Source organism: Drosophila virilis, chromosome 5 (genome assembly GCF_030788295.1).
Source record: "Drosophila virilis strain 15010-1051.87 chromosome 5, Dvir_AGI_RSII-ME, whole genome shotgun sequence".
Taxonomy (NCBI): Eukaryota; Metazoa; Arthropoda; class Insecta; order Diptera; family Drosophilidae; genus Drosophila; species Drosophila virilis.
This window is the reverse complement of record NC_091547.1, coordinates 15,210,158-15,231,719: the sequence shown is the minus strand read 5'-3', so window position 1 is coordinate 15,231,719 and position 21,562 is coordinate 15,210,158. Positions and strand designations below refer to the sequence as shown.

The window sequence follows — 21,562 nt, the reverse complement described above, 5'->3', positions numbered from 1 at the left end:
GCTCGCAACAGTTTTCAAATGATGTGTGATACGTATGATATGTACTAAAAGATACATTTGCAAATTGAATATGGTAAAAGAAAGGATATTCACAATTTATGCAAAGAAGTTATGAATACTTATAATCTCGTACAGCATCAATATCCGATTTGATTTATTTATGTACTCGATATCAGAAACTAAATTTATACCAAATCGATAATAATCGATGTTTCCGAATCACAAAAGATAGAAACGCCAAGCTTTTATAACTAAGCTGTCGAATAGATCTAGATTGGAGCACAAAATTTATTCAAGAATAAATTAAGCATATTTTCCGGCTAAGTTCTTATTTATTATGTAATATACTGCACGAGACAATATGGTGTCCAAGAGATCCTCGATCGATTCTAAGATACTTACTTAATTAGTTAAGCGGTTCGTTTTTCGGTTCGGTTAACATTCAAGTGTTTTTTCTTTTTATTGTATATGTTGGAATATTGCCACGCGAGCGTACAGATTAATTAAAATTTATTGTATACATATATATCTGAAACTTTTAAGTAAGAATTATGTATCGTAAACAGTTATATATATATGTGTTATATGCGATGAATATGTCATAAATATATGTAATTTGCACAAACTTGAACAGCTTACATGAATCCCAACAACAATTCGCAATTACATTAAATGTTGCTATGAAAATAATTGATTAAATGCTGCTATAGATATATATAAGATTTCTTTATGAAAACTGTTCCTGTTTGAAAGCTCAGAGTTGTCTAGCATAGGTTTGTCTATATATATATATATATATATATTGGGTCGCTTAGATTAGAAAGAATATCAATTTTACAACAAATCAAATGTGTCGAATATCATAAAACAATTATTATTATTTGTAAATGTTACTCACAGTCCTTACAAGTTTTATTTTAGCGTTGTAGTTTTTATTATTTTATAAGATTTTGACTTGCACAAACACAAATTAAACTCAAACTATGATACTGATAAGCCATAAACTAATCATTTTGAAGATCGATCGAAGACGCAACTCGTTTCTTTGGATGGGCCTCAAACAGCCGATAGATACGCCCACAAGTTAGTTATATATTTACTCGTTAATACATTCTATTTTTTTGTATTTTGTTTTTTTTTTTTTTTTTTTTTTTTTTAGCAATTATGTTAGGGATTTGTTGTTTACTTCGGGTTCGGAATCAATTACACTAGAGAGCATCACTAGACTAAAGCACTACGAGAACAGAGCAGGTACAGTACTATGTCAATTCTGTTAGTTAACAGCACTGTGTCAAATATGTTAGTTCGTTAACAGGTTCGAAGAACAGAGTCTACTTGAGCGCCTCTTTCACTCGCTGCTCCCACTCTGCCCGCCGCTGGTGAATACCCTTGAACTCTCCCACTGTTGCGGATCGTTCAACTTGCTTTGTGGGCGTGGCACCTGGCTCCAATGCGCCTGCAGCGCCTGCTGCTGCTGCTGCATCGGCAATTGTTGCTGTTGTGGCTGCAACTGTTGCTGCCGTTGTTGTGGCCGGTTTCAGCTGCAGGGAGTAGCGCTCGTTGGTCGGCATCGCGCTGCTGTTGTTGTTGTTGTTGTTGCTTTTGTTGATGCTTTTGTTGTTGTTATGAACTGTGGCATTGCGCGCATTGGTGACCTTTATGGGCGGCAGATTGGACAACTTCTGCTGAACAGGCTGAACATTATTGTTGAGATTTCGAAAATCAGCCACAGAGCTGCGATTGTTGGAGCTGGGCTGTGCGTGAGAATGGCCATGGGCATGGGCGTGGCCCTGGGAGTTGGAGTTGGAGTTGGACTGTGCATTGTGCTTTGCCGGCTCATTGCTGGCCGTCAGCTTGTCGAGCTTCTCCTCGCTGTTAGACTGATTCTCCTTGTCGCTATCAACGCTCTGGCTGCCATTAGTTACCTTCTTGTGGCTGGCCACTGCGACCTGGGTCAGGGTAACCACATCATCGTCCTTCACCTTGAGCGAGCGTCGTGCAAATACTTTCATTAACTCGGGCGTAGCATCCTCCTGCCCGGAAGATTTCTCACTTGCGTTGCCATTGCTGTTGCCATTGCCACTGGCACTGGGAAACGATTTCTTGCGAAGCACCACAACATTCGCGCCGGAATGCCCATTGTTGGCATCCGACCCAGACGGCGTGAGTGGGCTGCTGGGTGCAGTTGCTCCAGGTGATGGCGTTGTCTCCGGCTTGCGCTGTAGCTCCTCATTGATGGACTTCTTGCGCTCGTAGCGCATCTCGGCCAGTTTACGTTCCGCCTGGCACTTTTCCTCGTTGAGGAACAGCCGCTTGCGCTCCTCAAGCGAGAGGCGATTGACGCTGGCCTTGTCATGGCCGCTGGCTGGCTCCACCGTCTCCACGGGCCTCGAGCTGCCACTCTTTGGTGTGTTAGGCGTGGTTGCAGGCGAGGCAGAGACAAGCACCTCGCTGCTGCCGCCACTGCAGCTGCTGCCGCTGCTGCTGCTGATATAGCTGGATCGCAAGCTGTTGGCACTGACGGCCCGCTGCTGCTTGGCCAGGACCTCAGCTGGTTGGCTAATACTGTGCGGCTGCAAGGGACTTGTGGCACTTGGTGGCTTCTGAGAGCGCTCGACAATCTGTATGCTGCCCGTGCTCTCTCCGCTGAGCCGGCGCATGGTCAGATCATCGCTGCTTTGGCTGCGCTCCGCCGGAGAGGCAGCTGGCTTCACGTTCTTGGCGAGCACCAGGTGATTGGTTTTGTTATGAATGCGCGCCTGGTCAACGCGGTTCAACTGTATCTTCATGAACTCCGGCTGAGCCGGGCCACTGACGGGCTGACCAAATTTGCTCGGTGTGCTTGGAGGGCTGTTCGAGAGCTTGGCGCTTTTGGCCAGCGGGCTAGCGGTGGCTGCATCCTTGTTGGGCGAACCAATCGCAATGGTTGTGGTCTGCTTAAGTTCAAGGACCTTTGGTCGCTGTGGCGCCTGTTGCTGCTGTTCCGGGCCTAGATGCTCGCCAACCGTGCCGGATTTGCGCAGCACACTGACCATCGGCGACTTGGCGATCAGGTCGATATTCGGCTCCATCTGTGAAATGTTTGCAGCACCCGGGCTGGACGCGAGCTGCGCCGAGTTTCGTTGCGCTTGCGTTGAGACCTTGGTCGGTAGACCTTGTAACTTGCCGGTGGATTCGGCATGGGCTTGCAGCAGCTTGTTGTTGTCGTTAATCTCAAAGCCCAACGAAACGCACTTGGCGCCTGGCGACATCGGCGAGCGCGGAGACTGCGGGGATCTCTTCTGTTTGTAGTAGGAGGGCGGCACACGGAAGCTTAGCGATAGATCCGGCAGACTAGGCATATTGCTGTGCATGGACGCCGATTCGGTGACCACATCGCGTTCTTCCTGATAGTTTCGGAAGCTGCGCGACTTCTCAACAGTCTTGCGCTGCTTCTCCTCGTAGTACAGCGGCGAGGGCTCATCCGTGCTTGTCTCCAGCGAGTTCGAGGAACTCGAGTGCTGGCCCATCGAATCACTGGAACGCGACAGCTTCTGCTGAAACGCACTGAGCCCCACGATCCGGGGCTTGCGCTCAAAGTGGCTAGTCGTCAGCGATGTCTCCGTCTTGATCTGTGCCTGCTCACGCACCAGCGCTGTGGACTGGAAGGTATCGTTGCCGCGCGAGCTCTTCGACAGCAGGTTGGTTATGTCGCTGTCGTGGGCCAGGGGCTTGTCCAGCGGAGCGCCCAATTCCTTGGGCAGATAACGCTGCCGAGCTGCGGGCCCCGACTTCGGCTTGACGGCGGTGGGTGGCTGCGGATGTACGCCAAAGTTGCTGACCATTGCGTTGAGCCCATGCTTGCCCTCGTTGTGAATCTCGCGCTTGATTATCTGGCGCGTCTCCTGGATGTGTTGCTCGTGCGAGGTTGCGCTGCGCGATTTGTTGGGCAACGGCACCGGGTCACGCGTGGCAGCCTCCAAGCAGGACGTCGAGATCTGCAGCTTTTTGGCCAAGTTTTGGCTTGTATCCAAGTCCTCCAGCCCGTCATTGGCTCTGGCAATGCTGCGCTTTGAATTCCGCTGCATAAGGCGACGCAGGAATCCATGGTCGCTCGACTCCGCCGTGCCTGTGGTGACATCATCGCCATCTGTCGAGGACTCGCCACGTCCGTCGAAAAGTGCATTGGCCGCCTTGAAGGTGAGTGCTCGCAATCCGAACGGCTGGGACGAGGTCGTCGTTGTCCTCTCACTGCTGCTACTGGTGCCTGTTATTGTTGAGCTCTTGTGCTCGATTGTCTTGGTACGCATATAAGAGTTGCTGGTGGGATTGGCGGCAGTTGCGGTGGTTGTGGCAGCCAGGCTGCTGCCCGGAGGTAAAGAGCGCGTCTTGGTCTTTTGATCGGTATCTACGAAGAGCAGGCATTAGTTGGACTTGATTTTTGGCTATGGCGCTCGCTTACCTTTAACGGCTCTCAAGATGGGATTTAGAGCCTGAGTTTGGCCCATCTTTATAAGCTCCTCGTTGGCCTCGGGTATTGAAGTCTGTAAAGCGTTAAAATGGATTTTTTATGCTCTCTATGTTAATGACTTATGAAATGACTCACCTCCAGAGTTCTTCTATGCTGCCGAGTGGGTCCCTTCTTCTTGGCCGGCCTGATGGCCATTTTGTGCTTGGCAGCGGCATGCGAGAGCCGATGTCGCTCCAAGCCAACCGCGTCCACATCATCCTCTTGATGATCACGCAATACGACCGAGCTTATTTGCTCCGAGGAGCTGATCGATTTACTCGAGTGCTGTCTATGGCTTTGGCTATCCTCTCCGTCGGTGCTGTTCACGCTCAACAGGCTCAGGGAGGACACCTCGTGGCCTTGGGCCACGCTACGTGGCTGGTAGCCGGCAGCCTTGCGGCTTTGCCCGGCGCCCGCATGGCGCTGCGGCGAAGCTGGGCTACGTGGCAGACCCAGATCCTCATCCGAGGCATCAGGCCTGTTTCGACGCTTCCGAAGTACATCTGTCAGCTCCGCCTGCAATGGGAATACATTATTGGGATATTATTGCAAATGCATTGAGAATCGCAGAAAGAGAATGTATTTTAACGAAGGGTATTTCTTGGGTTTACCCAGCTCTTCCAGCGGAACACTAAGCGAGCGCGTAGGCAACTGCGACTCAGTCGACTTTCGCCCCCAGATGATCCAGGTAATCGCATTTTAAACGGATTCTGCTTAAAGTCAATCATTTCGACTGCCTCGACTCGGGGACGAGGCGTCAAATGACAATGATGTGCTGAACTGTTAGTTATTGGTTTCAAGAAGTGTTCATATAGAATTACATGAGACAATGGGTTTCAGCTTCTACTTGAATGTAAACGCATGATTTTAGATGGGAATTTTTGAGCTCTTACCGAAAACGAAAGCTGAAATGGATTGTTTTGGATGTTGCGGGTACCCGCACTTCCGGCTACCATTTTGATCTATTGATGAGAGTGGGGGGGGCCTCGAGCGCAGCCAAAGAAATAAAGTGCCACCGAAGCTTTTTCTCGACACTCTCGGTAATTAACTAATAAGGGCTATTGTATGAGGCAAGCACGCGATCCGTCTGATTTCACTTTCTTTCCACAGCGCCGCAAGCCGATCTGAACACTTCCAAGTGCAATGTGCAACTGAAACATTGTGCCAACATCTCGACATGCCCTGGTGCAGGGCAGGGCAGGGCAGACCCGAGACGAGGCAGGCAACACCCTCGACAGATGCGGCAACAACAATGCAATGCTTGTGAAATTGTATCGCCGACTTTTTACCTAGTCGAAACATAATTGGCCGCTAGGCAGGCAATGGGAATCTGTTTATTGTCATCACTTGCATTAGCATGGCGAGCATTTCAAGGGTAGTCTCTGACAACCCGGACCCAGCTAAGGAACAGCTAGGTGAAACAATATTAAATTCGAACTGGTAAACAACTGCAACTGCAACTGCAACTGCAACTGCGATCTCTGCCCCTCTTCCACACGCATCTAATTTGCTCTATTTATACAAATCTGGGCAGACGCTTCCTTATGGATATGCTTCCAGTTTCTCTGCCCGTTTCATTAATCAGCGTCTCTGGAGCATGAAGTGGGGAGTGTCTCTGCTCTTGAGGCACGCATATTCCTGCTTAAAGTATCTATTTTTGGGCATGAGTCTAAGGATTTAATGCTAAAATGCTGCAGGTTAAAGACCTTGTCCATTCATTACAAATTATAATTGTTAGCCATTTATAGATTGGGGCGAGTTCAATGGCCCACACTCAGCCAGGTTTTACTTTAAACAATGTGTCGATTTATAGGTAATTAAAGAACATATCGAAAATCTATATATACTCATAAAAAGTCGTTAGATTTAGCTGCAAACAGGTATAAGGAATGCCCGAGGGAAGTCCCATCACCTGAATCCTTTTAGATCTACCAAGTTTCTGGCAAGTCTCTGCTACCTGCTTGCCCTGCATTTCAGTTTCCCCTCGTCCAAAAGATCACCTGCAACTGCACAGCTGATGCGAATCGCTGGCTCGTCACATTCGCTGATTTATTGGCACACTTGGTGAGTGGGCCAACTCGTGGCCATTGGCCCAACATGCAACTGGCCTGCGATGATTGCAACAGCCCGTCTCGACATCTGTGCGGGAGTGAGACAGGCTCTGGCTGAGTGCGGCCTGTCTACTTGAGGCGCAACAGTTGGCAGCAAGTTGCAGAGCAAAATGTTCGCATTGAATCATTTTGGACTTTTTGTCAAGCATATGGAGGCAGAAAATTGGTTTCCTGCTCAAGTCAACTGAACTAAGCAACTACTCAGAAGCCTTCACTTAAACCGTAAGAGGTGACTCCTTATTGAAGAGAATACCTCCTGCAAATGTCGTCAATTGTATAATATGAAAGGGGTTGACATACTGGCTGCCTTTTGGACGCGGAAATCAATAAGGCATATAAATCAAATATTTATGCAATACGAGCCGACCAAACGGGAAGTCGGAATATGCCTCACTTACGGATCGCATATGTAAATATGTGCGCATGGTATATGCTGCTCTGAATGTGGGTCGAATTGACTTTTCGGCTAAAGTCCTACGGTCAGTCGAACAGGTTTGGACCGAGTTGCCCGACCCATTCGCTCTGCCAGGCAGGCAATTAAAGCAAAGCGTGTGAAATGACATCGCATGTCGTCCCCATCAGACCTCCATCAGCTCCCCATTAGCTGCATTGCCCGTTCCCCATTTGCCACTTCATCTGGCTGACTGTTGATGTGTCTGCTCGCTCTTGATCAACCTCGTTTGATTCCAATGCGTGTTACCGTGTTACCATATCTCGTCGCCACAGCCTGTGTCCAGCACAGTGAAAATTGAATGTCGCTGCGTTGTCGCTCGGTTTCCCCATTATGGACGTCAACTAGATTTTTTCTTACTATTTCTTTTACATTTTTACAATCTATAAAGGCTCTGTGTGAAACCGGTTAAAGCGAATCATGGCCTGGGATAACACACTGAGGCTCGGCAGGAAGCGTCATACCAAATTATAATAAGAACTCTTTTCAAGACAGGAATTTTTCTATTCAAGTGCATCTTTAGCACTCGATAATGCGTTCATCTTAGAACTCATGCGAATATATTCAAGTAAATGAGCTTTACACAAAAAAGAAACCACGAATTTCACACCACGAAGTTCACACAACAAGATATCCACAATTAAACACACTTGAGTATTGAACTTTTTCACTTTTGTAATTTCTATTTTCTGGCTGCCATCGATGGAAGTCGGGGCAGCGAGTGCGAGAAGCGTTGTCGACGTCCAAGTGACTCGAAGCAAACTGATTTAGCGGAAAACTTTGCAGGAGTTCAATAGCATAGAAACAGAAAGAAATGCGATTTATTTGCTAACCAGGTTGGCAAATAAGCCGCCAGCTGGACTGCTGGCCAGGAGGGTAGCGGTTGGGGAGGGAAGGAGTAGCCAGAGGCAGGGAAGCGGCTAACTGACAGTCAAGTGGAAAAAAGTGGAATAACAAGAAGCAGTAACCGGCGGGCGAATGCAACACAGCACACCGAGAGACTCGGGCCAGTAACTCGTTTGGCCAGAAACTGAAGAAGCATTAGAAACGGAGGCGGGCGCCCGTCAAGGGAGAAGCCGCACATTGCGCACCACGCGCTGCAACAACCAGCCCCTCCAGGCCACAAAGGCATAACCAAGCTGGCCGGAGCAACAGTCCGATAGCTGGTGGTAGCTGGTGGGGCATTAGACTATTGCAACGGGCCTCGACTGCGGTTTCCAGTTGCGCTGCGACGCGTGCGGCAGCCAGCCTCTGCATTTCTTCTTTCACACCAAACTGGCGATTATGCAGTCAAAACTGGCGCGGACGTCGACACCAGTGTTAGATAATGCAACATTTTTGCCAGCAAATGCAGATCAATAGAGCTTTACTGATTCATGCGGCAACGTTCCGCAACTATAAACTAAAAACAGAGCTATTTTATTAATGGTTTGAACCTTAAGGCGCGTTGCTGGTTCAAATCGTAGCCCAAATCAACCACAAACTTCATAGAGTTGCAGCTAAATCCATGGTCTGTTTGGAACAAAGGCGACCCGAAATCACAGTTTTCAACCGATGACAGCAACATTCAACAATGGACGCTGAGTCAATGACCACTTTTATTGATGCCCCAGGCCTCCACATTGCATCCACAGTGAATTGAATTTGATTAAAATCAATTGAAATGATTCCCAGTCAACGTGAATCAACAATACAGCAAGAATTGTGGGGCGTATGTCAAAGTGGAGCACACATATTTCTTCGGTTGTTTGTTGGTGCCAACACAACAACCCTTCGCGACCGGGTTGTTAACCGTTATTTAACACCACTTGCTGAGGGGGAAGGGAGGGGAGGGGGGGTCTGCTGGAAGTGGTGCACAGAAGCCGTTGCTGCTGACTCATAGCCAATTGCGATGGATTCGGAAGTTTGGATCGATACAAGCTGCCCAAAAATAAACGCGCATCAATCCGAGTATTTAATGCTCGAAAAGAGTATTTAATGCTCGAATATTTTTGTAATACCTATTTTCATAGAACGATATATTAAGCTTCTACCAGGGCCGCGTGGAAATATTAAAACTTGTCCATACTTCATTTATAACAAGGTTATATTGGGTGAAGTAGGAACCAAACCTTTAATATTATTTGATATTTTTAAATGGCTCATTGAAAATATGTCTAATGCTGAGGCTAAGGCTTTCATTAGAAGCCAGGTTTAAAGATAGGTTTAAGATCAAAGGTCTCGACTCATAGCCCAATTTTGCATTCAAATTTGTGTGAATAATTTCGCGAAACCCCAGTCAGTCGGTCAGTCAATCATTTAGTCAGTCAATCAATCAAGCACAAATTTTCAATCTCTGAAGGATATCAAGGCTTCATTGAATCTATGTTTAACTAACACAGTGAGCTTACAAGATGTGATTAAGTGGATTGCCACTCACCTTCAGTACAATGGAAAGGCTGCTGGCAGTTGCGGATTCAGAGAAGACGCTGTCATGTGACTGGGAGAGAGTTTCACGTGTGTAACCGCTGCTGGTAAGAAAGAGAAAGAGAGAGGGAGAGAGCATTAGCTTTGGCCAGGAAATCCGGTGTGAGAGGCGTCGCTTACCCGTCCACGTCTACGTCCAGGAGTCGTCCTTCACTGAGGCTGCGCTGGCTATCGGACATATCGGCTGCAGCGGCAACGGCGCCGCTGTCCTCGGCGTCCAGATCCTGCGAGGAATCGCCCACGCTGCGCAGCTGGCGCTGATGGAGACGCTTCTCGGCGAAATACGAGCTACGGCTCATGCTCATGGCGTCGGGGAAGACGGCCACGCCCATCTGCTGTCGCTGCGTCTGGTACATGGCGTCAGAGTGGGAGTGCGGCTGGGTCTGAACTTCTGGCTGTGGCGAGCAGTTGGTCTGCTTGCTAGCTCTCTTCTTGCCGAGCAGCACGCTCAGTAGTTCATCGCGATGTGCGCCGTAGGACTTGGACTTGGGCAATGACTGCGTCTGGTAGCTCTCGTGCAGCTGCTGATGCGTCAGCGGCGATGCCGGCGACGATGCCGACACTGTCTCCGAGTGTACGGCGGAGCCAGAGAGCGCAACACTGCGCAGATTCTTCTCACTTGAACTGCTCGCCGGCGGCGGCAACGTGTTGCACGAGCCCGCTCCAGGCGCCTGTCCGGTGCCAACTACGGCGCTTTCCGCGCTGTTGATGGTGCGACGGCGAAATATCCGCCGCAAATTGCGTAGCGGATGGAAGCGACGTCGCTTTTGCTGCTGCTGCTGCTGCTGTTGCTGCTGCTGCTGCTGTTGCTCTACAAGATTAGGAACAAAGTAAAAGCAACTTGTTTAATTTGGTTCTAAAGGGAAAGGGAAACGATTTACAACTGCCGAAAAATATAAAAAGACAGGGAGTAAAGCTTGCTTTGACATTCTGGCACAATCACACTCTTTACCAGGGCTGCAAACTTAAACAAACCAATAACTTGCCTTTAGGTTTAGTTTATTCATATATTTCCAACTCAATTCGAACTGATTCAGTTCGGACCGCATTAAAGTATTGCAAATCAAAATACAAACAGTAAATATAGAATACTTGCAAGTAATCTGTCGAGATATTGAGCAAGCTGTGTAATAAATTTTATATGCCCAGACAGTTATCCGAGGCTATAAAATCTGAATTATATGTAATACATACGTATCCAGTGTGAACTTAATTTATATCATTGATAATGGAATATCTTCACAATTGATTAAGAGTTGAGCAATCAAATTGGTGACACAAATCATTGTCACGACTGATAAGAAAAGCAATAACAATTCAATTCGCGAACCATTTAAAAACATGACCATAAATAGGCAAAAGTAAAGCCAAAATGCGTGCTGGGAACACCCGAGCGGTTAATCAAAGTGTGACAGAGACAGACAGACAAAGAGAGAGCGAGTTAGAGAGCAAAACAGAGCGAGACAGAGAGTTGGGGAGAGAGTGGACAGGTCTGGCTTTTTGGCAAGGTCGCAACTAATCTGGCAATACTCGAGTACATACTACATACTAAGTATTTTGCGGGGAAAAGAAATGGCCTATGGAAATAATATTGGAATACTCGGTAAATGAGCTGTGCAAGTGAACCAGGCAATTGAATTGAACCAGCAACTTGGTTCTAATCTCCTTTTGATGTATGGATGTAGTTTTCCGTTAGCTGAAGGTTACAATTGCCCCAGCTATTCACAAGGTATATACTTACAATAACTTTGACAGTAAAAATTTAGCATTACGTTCTGTTGTGCGCATCAATTCATCAGCACATTGTAAATTATAATCAATTTAATTGGTATTGGCATTGCAAGCTTTTTCTCTTATAGAATATTGTACTTCTTTTGTCAATAGCCTCATAACGTTTTTTTCCTTATTACTGATAACGCTTTTCACACCTATTGTGCTGTTTACATAGGTCAATTAACGTTTCCACATATATGAAATCAGCTAAAAGCACGTAGATAACGCGACTCACAGCGATAGCCAGATCCATGATCTAGCAAGTACGTATGACATAAAAAAAAACTTAGTTGAACTACTCAATAGCCTATTATTTGAATACTAACTAGGTGGCTCGCATGTACTCGTGCAATTTCCCCAGACAGAAAAGGGTAAAAAGTGTTATGATGTCATTGGCTCAAACGTGACTCAATCCAACACTGTCATGTCTCATTTTGCCAGATGATTGTTTGAGACCAGCATTCCCTGTATAATAAATCATATAACCATGTATGTAAATCAAACAAACAAAATCCTATTTTACTTGAAGAATATATTGTATTAAAAGAGTATGGTCCAGCTTAGATTATGGTCTGAAAAAGGATATGGTCTGAAAGCACAACAGCTCACCTTAACTATCAACAGCGCGCATTTATTAACATGTTGCTAACATTTTGTGTATAACATTCCTGTTACTGTTAGACACATGTTGAACACTTTCTAGAGAACTAAAAGTGAATAAAAATATGAGCGGAAGTAACAGATTCGTCAATTGCAAATAGACGTAGTGCGGCTTTTGCCCTTAATGGCCAACAGCTCGGCACCCGATACCGTTAACTGACAGGCGTCAATATGAAATATCGACAACATGCCAGTCACGTTTTGGGGCCAATCCAAACACTCATATCGTACATACATATCTGTCGGCACGCAAGCAGTAGAGCTTCTTCGCATATATGTACATATAAGTATTCACAAAATATTAAGGGAGCTTTAGTTCTTGAATGTTATTGTAGCTAGAAAATTACCTTAGCCAGTGCTAGTTGGTCTAAATATCAAGTCCGTAGGCCGAACAGTCAAACCGGCTTATATCCGAGATTCAAAGTCTTTTTCTATACCATGAACCGCACCTTAAAACGGGTTAGTTGGCTTAAAACTCATTTAAAAGTCTTTTAATTTGTTTTTCCATAGCTTTTAACAAGTTATAACTAATGCGACATGTGGTCATATATATATCTTTATCAATCTGGCGCTAATCCGTCTAGCCGGGTTTTCACTTATCGAGAATTTTTAAACTCAAAAAATTGTGAAAAAATATGAAATTGTGAAAATATGAAATGCTAATCGGTTATCAGATATTCTCTAAGTTTTGCGCTTGATTTGAATAACCATTAATGAGATTTAATATTATGAATCACGATGAGTTGAGGCATGACTCTTTCTTGCCAACACTTAGTATGATATCGTTAGGTAATACTTTTACAAAATAATATTAATTCTGCTTTATTTTGACGCAGTCATCATTTGTTTTTGCTTTCTTTCTTTTTTGTTGTCTTTTGTGTGATTTAAGTAATTTATCAAAACAGTGTAAGTTTCCAGTTTTTGGCCGCATGAGGCAATTGTTGATGCAAACAGCTATGTATTGATGTATGGGCATACATAAGTAAATATATGTACATACTTATAACTGGGTGATATGTATGACGCACGTAGGTGTTAGAATTATTGTTAGTAGGGTAGGGTATTGCCGATGACACGAATTCTAAATGAAATATGGCCGTCAACATGGCATAGGCGTTGCGACTCGAACCCGTATGCGAGGCGACGCGACGCGTTGTCTGGCCGTCTTTTGCGCAAGTAGGCGCATTTATTAATTAATCATTTCGCAAATGTTGCGCGCACAAATTCAAATTGGCAACTGAAACCGGGCAATCGGCCATCGGCAGCTCGCGCGAAACTGAGACATGGCAAAATCCAAATGACAGCCACTATTTTAGCCAGCAGCAAGTTGCAGTAATTGGAGACTCTTGTTGTTGTTGTTGTTGTTGTTGTTGCAACAAATGTGTGTGAGCGGATGCTTGACACATGTCTGCTTTAGTTGTTGTTCAGTTGCCTTTGCTTTGGGCTTTGGCTTGGCTTGGCTTGGCTTGGCTTGGCTTGTGGCCAGGAAGGTCAAGCTAGCCGCACCCCGCCCAGCCCCTGCTGTTGCTGCTGCTACTGGCACGCCCCCTACTGGCGTCATCACCCGTTCCCAGTTGGCATTGGCGTGTGGGCAGCTTATCCGCTTTACAAGTGCTTAATTCACTTACGCCGTATTCTACACATCGCATTAAAAATACAAAATAGTAGAGAACCGAAGCGAATACAACTTAAAATTGCGCAACTCGAGCTGCGTTGGCTGCTACAAAAGCCATTCAACATGTTGTGCAGCCAGCCTTCAACTGCAAGTGCCGAAGATTGTGCACATTATGCGGCCTTGGCTGGAGCAGAGGCATGGCAATCAAGTCTAATCAGTTCTCAGCTGGATTGTCTAAGAGACTCGAGACTATTTTCTATGAAAAAATAAATTAATTTAATCCAATCGAACAAAAGTTACAATTTTACCCAGTTAAGCTCTTCCAATCATTTTCCACCTAAGAAAGTGGATTTTGCAAAATGCAATAAATATTTTTGTACGTTTAAACAATTTAAGAGTTATAAAACAAGTTTTCCGATCTTGGTGATGGACTTTTCAACAAACAAACTTCATCGTTTTCCACTAATTTTCCGCAGTTTTGTGTGGAATTTTGCAAATTCCGTACAGATATCAGCTCTCTAGCCAAGGTCAGCTATCAGTCAGTCAGTCAGGAGTTTTATATATACTTATAAATATTAATATAGATCGTTGCGTAAAAGACAGACACTCAGTTGAATTGGCTTTACAATTTTAGTCAAGTTGAAATGCAGAATGGTTCAATCTGCGGGTAGCAGCACAGACGACAATCGGCAACCGCGATAAGAGGCACCGCCAATCTATAATGACGGCAAGTCCATAATCGTTGGGAAGTTGGCTTCAATCAACTGGCAACATGGCGATGGCATCGGGCTTATCAGCTAACCAGAAAGCAAGAGCCAGACCAAGTTTTTTTTTTTTCACAAACGAAGCGTAACTACGAGACGCATGGAACTGATTGCATAATGCTCGGGAGTTCACATTGAGGCGCCACAATCTGAACGCTGCCAATGAACTGCAGTTGCGCTTCCGCTGGCGAGTGCCTTAACCCTTTTGACACTCATCACATGAGCTCAAATATTGTCCACATAACGATTTCACATTGAACCACTAAATTCGTTGCTCATTGAACGGTTTAATTGTTTGATAATATCTGACCCAAAAAATCGCCTCTCACTTTGAACGATTGTCAATGGTCGCTCAGCTGGCACATGGCTTTTGCCATAGATCTAAAGTCGTGACTGTCTGGCCCAGGTCTGAGACTCGATAGGGTTCTGCTCACCTTGTATTTAAATATAGGCCAATAAATTACGATGGCTTTTCAACGAACTAATCGCAAATTTTATTTATGGCTTTACGAGTGCAATACTATGCGAAAAAATGCTAAGCATTTCGTGGTTGAATGAAATGAAATAAAACAACAGCATATGAAAAGTTCGTTACCTGTTCAAATAAAATTCCGCCGTAAATAGATGCAGATGTTTCTTTTTTTTTCGGGTTAAAATTGTTTACAGTGGTTTTATAAACAAGCGCACCGAGTCAGAAATTGTTCAAATACATATATGTATATATATTGTATATTTAAGTAGATGGGCACATATGTTACTTGGGTTTCACTTCAAGATAGCATCGCAGAAATCAATAACAACACAATTAGGCACTTCAACTAATTGAAAACAATTGGTTGATTATTTTCATTAACTTTTCGCAGCATTAACTTTAGTTACAACAAAAAGGAATTGCAGAGATTTTTTTTTTAAACCTGTAAAATATTGTAAATATTGATTTACAAATCGTGTTTCGATTGTAATTGCGTTGATTTTATATGTTTGAAATTTCGTTTGTTTTCGGTGCAATTAGTGCGACACGCGCCAGGTACTACGAATTGTTCACCTGCCCAGTTGGAGCAGAGAGCAGCGAATGAATTAATGAATAAGTGAATACACGAATACGGCGACGCAGTCGAAATCGAAATACAACAGACGCAACGCCAGACGCTAAACACACAAATTGAAATTGAAATCGAAACGAAACGAAGCGAAAACCCGAACAGCCCTCGGCCCAGACATCGGGAACGGATCGGCAAATGTTTGGCTTATTAACGGCTAGCTGATTAGCTCTTGGCTTCGCTCACACATACATACATACAGACAGACGTACATACGTACATAACAATGCCTGCGGTGTTTGTGTAGGCAACAGTTAACAGTGCACTGTTTAAGGCTAACAGTAACTGTTATTGCACATGTTAAGTTACTCTTTTGGAAACTGGGCGCGTTTTTGTTGTTGTTGTTTCCATGGGTTGGCAACAACAAAGGCGCCAATTTTCATACTATGCCTAGAACGCGTTGTGGAAAGTTGTTGTATGTCATCCGCAATTACATAAACATTATTCGCTCACTAAGTGGGGCTGCAAATACTGGAACCGAATATCCATTGTTTGATGCCACACAAAGAGCTACAACTACTGTTCAGCTGCATTGGCTAATGTTGTTGTGTTTGCTCAGGTGTGAGGTTTTCAGGCAACTGCTTTGTACTAAACACATTCAGACCCAAGAGCAAGAGTCCTCATTGCAAGAAACAACAATAAAATCGAAAGCTCGCACTAATGTATGTACAGGCTGCATTTATGTTTACACAAGTACATCACATGCATGATGTACACCCAGCAAGCCCTTATGACAGACTGGCTGACTATTGCGGTTGCAATAAAACCAAATTCACAGCTCCAGCTAATTATGCACTTGCAAACATACAAAACTGACTGACTAGAGCAATGCGCTCTCACGCTCGACTGTTGAGATAGGCCTAATGTCGCCTAGGTTCACGACAGAATGTCCAACAATTTGCAACTACCCTACCGCGCATAGGGTATTAACAATTGCAGCGCATTGTTGTCGCTCGGGAAAGTCGCGGACTATTTTTGCAAACATAGTTATGCGTATCAGCACACACAGGTATATAACACCTGCATATATGCACACACACAGGTACACACTCTTACTCTCGAATATACTTATATAGGCACAGTGATGCTCTAAGAAAATGTGACTCACCCGCATTCGTTGAACAGTGGCCATCAGCTGTTGTTCCTTCTGCTGCCGCCGGACTAGCAATTGGTGTCGATGTCATGGGACCCTGGTAGCCGTGGGTTCTGCTATTGCTCTCCGGCAATGACAGAGGACCTGCGGCACTTACATCCAATTCCAACGGAGGCGAATTTTCCCGCACGCACGACATGAGCCCGGAAGACATGCTAAAAAAAATTATATTATAGAAATTAAATTGATAATTTAATGAAACACTTTAAGCGTATATCAGATGAAAAGAATAGACGAACACACACATTCGCAGAGTTGTGGGTATGAAGAAATTAACAGTCTAGGCTCAAGAATGTATAAATCCAATGGTGTCGGAGCATAGAGTATTTCGATATTTAACTCAGTTAGTCTACGCGATCCACAAACTATTTTCACGGGCAGCCCCAAAGTATGCTACAACACCTTTGGATAAACTAATTAAGACCGACAGGTGCACGCGTAGGTGGTTTACAGTACCTGAGCATGTATTTTGTATTTATAATGGAAGATGTTGCCGCATTGTGTTGAAAGTGGAGACCCTGAGAATTTATAGATAGCAGCATACTTTCGTGTGATTGTTAGATATTAGAAGCCAGCTCTTACTTTTATTTTACTTAATTTAATTAGTACAATTATTAATACGCTTTATTGCTTTAGGTTTTTCGTCTGTGGTCTAAAGCATTGTAAATTAAAATACCCTAACCTTGTACACATTTCTTCCACTATTCTTCCTTATCAAAAATTTATACATATATTCTAGGGTCGAAGATTCCTGCTTCTGCCTTCTGCATACATGATCGCAATCTGAATAGGTGTAGGGTATAAAAAAAGTTGTGTGTTGTGGCTTACAGATGATCTACAATGGGAATTAGAAGCCAGCATTTGAGTTGGGCATACGCAGGGCAGCAATTAGCACTTGATATTATTGGCATTGCCATTATCATCTTAATTATGGCAGAGCGTTTCACGATAACTAACCGCAAAAGTAACGCAGAGCTGCCACCGTGTTGCACGCTCATGCACTTGTGGCCGTAATCGGAATCGTGTGTGCAACGTGGAAAATCTAACAAATTAACTTTGGCTTTCATTTGCATTTTACAGATGCGCACACACACACCGAAGAGTTAAGACACCGTGAAACGCAACGCAAATGAGCAACAGCAAAAGCAACAAATTTAATTATACTACTTACACATGAGTACGTAGGATTTGCATATGCGCGTCTAGGCTTTACTAAGTATCTGCATCTGTGTCTGTATCTGTATTTGTATCTGTACGCGGTAATTGCACTCGCTCATTACACAAATTTGCCAACATAATTATGATGTGCCGGGCCAAACAATATAAACAAAAAACAACAACAACTAGCAACCGACTAGACAATGCGCCATGGGCCATGGGCCATGGGGCCAGGAAGTTGCCCACAGCTACCCTGTTGCTGGCTGCGCTTGTCGCCTTGGCCATAAAAAAAAAAAAGGCAGTGAAACAAATGTCTAAATGTTCTCAAGGCAATGCAAGCACTTGTTGCGGCTTTGGCTGGCAACAACTAATCCCAATGACACACCGCCGGACAACCCCGCATCGCCGAGCTGCCGGAGCTGGCAAATGGCATAATGCGCAGAAACGCTGGGAGTGAAAAGGAAAGTGCCCCTGACCGGAAAGCAAGATGGAAAAGCGAAAAGCGAGCTGAAAGCAAGAAACTGCATGCTCATTGCACGTTTACACAATGATTCAGTCGGAGACCTCAAACGCTGATGGCGAGTGCCCTAGGTAAACTGTTCATTTATTCATATGTGGGGCCATTAATTTTAATGACTCACAGCTTTGGCGCTTTTTTTTTTTATCATCACATTTTGCTTCTTCTTCTGTGTAAATGCGAATATTTCAAATGCAACAAATTGTGCCAAGGTGTACATTCAAATCGGACTCCAATTCAATCAAATTTAAACTTTTGGTGTAGCAAATGGATTCTGAATGTATGGTTATGCGAAAAACATAGCAACTACTTTTAAACGACCTTTTGTATTTTCAAACAAATATTTGTAAAATATGCCACCATTACGTCACAATTCCAATTGCTCAAAGAAATCTTCAGCGCATAAAGGAACGATTATATATTGCATAAGTTTGCACAATATAAAGAAAATACTCTCCCACAATATTCTAAGGCATATTTCTGATTGATTGCTTGTTATTAATCACATCTAATGAATTTTTGTTTGTTTATTCTTGTCGTCGGGTGCAACTGACTGCATAATACTTAACTAACTACAAACTCAAAATCAAATCAAAATCTTCGAACTTGATTTCTCACTAAGATTGAAATTGCGAATGTATCAGAAGTTCGATTCAATTCCAAGTAAAAACATTTTATAATTAATTAAGTATTTTCAAACTCAAACAGAGAACCTTCGTTATATACATGAAATGAGTCTTAAGTAAAAGCGAACTTATTTGAACACAATTTTAAGCCGACTTTTCTCTTTTTCTGTGTAGCTCAAAACTGTGCTTAATATATATTTTTCCGATTTTTCACGCACAAAATTCACATTAGGATAGACACTGCACAAAACCAATATGCTCGTTTTCATTAAGTGAGCGAGTAATATAAGAATTTGCAGAGGGTAGCCAAAAAAAAAGAGCCAACATGCTCTGAATGTGGCGCCAGCGACTGAGGCAGCGACTGCGTCTGCTGCTGATTCAGAGATGCTTGGCCCCTAAACTGGGTCTGATGCTGATGATGATTTGGTTGTTTATTTTCGAAAGAGTGCGTCACTTTGACCGCAACCGGGAGCACATCATTGGCAGTTCATGTGGTACCTACCCAGCGGAATGCGCCCAGACGGCAGCCGACTTTGTGGGGGATCGTTGTCGCGTGTGCGCCCTTTCATTAACTTATGTATATGTACTTTTCTTATATACAAGTATATAATGCGATAAACACGCGAATTATAATTTAATGCTTGCGATTTCAATTTCTGTTTGACACAAACACAACTTGTGGCTGCCAGCGAAATGTGCGACTAAAAATGCGTTTTTCTCGTTCTCGCACTGGAGTCCGGATTCGCAGCCTCGCACCAAGGCACATACATCAATACACACACACACACACACACACACACAGAGAAGCACATCGGATGACAGAAGCGAAGCGCAAAAAAGCTGAAGCAACATTTTATGTGTGTCCAAGGTCAAGGAGCGCGGCCAAAAGCCGCTCTCGCGTGGGCGGGAGAGCAGCTGCAGCATCAGCGCAGCTCTGGAGCGACTGTTTCCAGCAACATGTTGCTGGAAACATGTTGCTACACTTAACGTGCGCAAAATACAATTTGTAATTGTTTAAGCGTACTTAATGAAAGAGTGTTTAAACTTATGGAAAATCCACATTAATATAAATATATATAAAAGAGTGCTTACATTCTATACAAGCATTTATATATAAATATATGGCCATAATGTTGCCCGCTTGTGTTGCCAAGGCTTTCTCACTCTCGCTGTCTCTTTCCAGCTTTTACAATGGGCACTGCGCAGACGTCGATACAAGAGTCCTCGTCGAAAGTTAAAAGTTAGGACATACACATACTGACCTAGTCAACGAATAATCCAAACACTCTATAAGCGATGACCCCTCTGCCGCTACACAGAAATAATCAAATATGAATAGACAAGCTAAGAAAGGAACTAAATATTTTGAACAATAAGTTGCTTTCCTCTTAAAAGCCGCGAAGCTGCAGCAAACGAATTATATCAACTCCTTCGGAAACATTTAGAAAAGAAAAATATTGTAAGCGTCGATAATCCAAGAGTTGTTTTTCAATGATAAATACAATTCTTTTATCGCAGCCAAAGAGCAGCACTGAAAGCAAACAAGTTGCTGTAATTTTTCTAGATTCAAAACAACTATATTAGCTTCATGCAGACCCTCTAGAGTCATTTGTTATATATATAATCTCTTATCGTGAAAAGCGACTACTCTTGAAGAATCAGAAGAGTTTCCGTTTTAGCATTTATTTTACTGTGAAAGAGTATAACGTAGCTGGTTACACCCGACTGCAACAGTCTCATTTGTTTATGTAATCATCTTAAAATGGAATCAAAGAAAGTGCTTGAACAATAAAAACAATAGTATTATTGTTATGAATACACTTATCTGCCAGATACTAAGTATGCTCAAAGGTCACATTATTTCAACAGCTAAAGGCGATAGTTCCGTTTGTAAATTCAGGGCACATCTGTTCTATATTCTTTAACCTCGGTATATAATGTTTAATCAAAATAAAAAAATGTAATACAATTACATACAACTTTTTATTGATTCCAAGAACAAGCCAAGAACAGCCCCAAAAGCGGATATGATTTATATTTGCTTTGCATAATTTACATTAATCAAGCTGTCATTTAACAATGCCCGTTAAGAGGTCAAGAATAGATTTTATTATGTGTCATTTAAAGGTGATTTGCATCTTTAGAAAACGATTATTGTGTTTTGATTCGAGACTTACCTGAATTCAAAATGTTTTCTCTCCCACAAAATAAATAAGCCTCGAAAGTCTTTTGTTTCAATAGCAGAACATCAAATATGCGGTTACATTTTAAAGATCTGTTGGTTCTGAAACAAAGCAAAAATGATCAGTTTTTATAATTTATTGTGTTTATTTGTTTATTAAAAGGTTTTACGCTAATTTAATGACTCTAAGTTCAAGCAAATTAGCGATCTACTCTGTCTTAGATGAGCTGAAAGTTCTGTTAATATTTCTTGAGATAAATTATTAAATGTCACTTTTTGCCCATGCTCAGCCTTATGTCTAGTATAGACCTAGTTTTTCAAGTAATTTACGAACCGATTGTATTACGTAAGACTGAACGAGGATGTCCTCTGCCTTGAAGCAGCTGCAAAACGCCCAGCCAAGCCCACAGTCACACAGTTCTGCCTTGGGTTAGGCGGAATTCACATCGCAGACCTTCGCATTTGCATATCCGCAGAGCCACAACCACATCCATATC

At 43.6% G+C, this 21,562-nt stretch overlaps 1 protein-coding gene across 4 annotated transcripts in view; it reads right to left on the bottom strand.

Annotated features, from left to right (window-relative positions):
* Positions 1-435: 435 nt before the first annotated feature.
* LOC6626684 (streptococcal hemagglutinin) overlaps positions 436-21,562 on the bottom strand; it is a 31,352-nt gene continuing 10,225 nt past the window's right edge. For 2 of the 4 annotated variants that reach the window (XM_032436851.2, XM_070210057.1), the window contains 7 exons: positions 21,061-21,167; positions 16,538-16,737; positions 9,638-10,328; positions 9,471-9,561; positions 4,586-5,005; positions 4,442-4,523; positions 436-4,387 (listed from right to left, as the gene is read on the bottom strand). In XM_032436851.2, the coding sequence (XP_032292742.1) occupies positions 1,332-4,387; positions 4,442-4,523; positions 4,586-5,005; positions 9,471-9,561; positions 9,638-10,328; positions 16,538-16,736 (4,539 nt within the window). In that variant the 5' untranslated portion in view covers position 16,737; positions 21,061-21,167 and the 3' untranslated portion in view covers positions 436-1,331. Of the gene's footprint in view, positions 4,388-4,441; positions 4,524-4,585; positions 5,006-5,382; positions 5,609-9,470; positions 9,562-9,637; positions 10,329-16,537; positions 16,738-21,060; positions 21,168-21,562 lie in introns of those variants that run through there. The other 2 variants (XM_032436852.2, XM_032436853.2) reach the window with 2 other exon arrangements.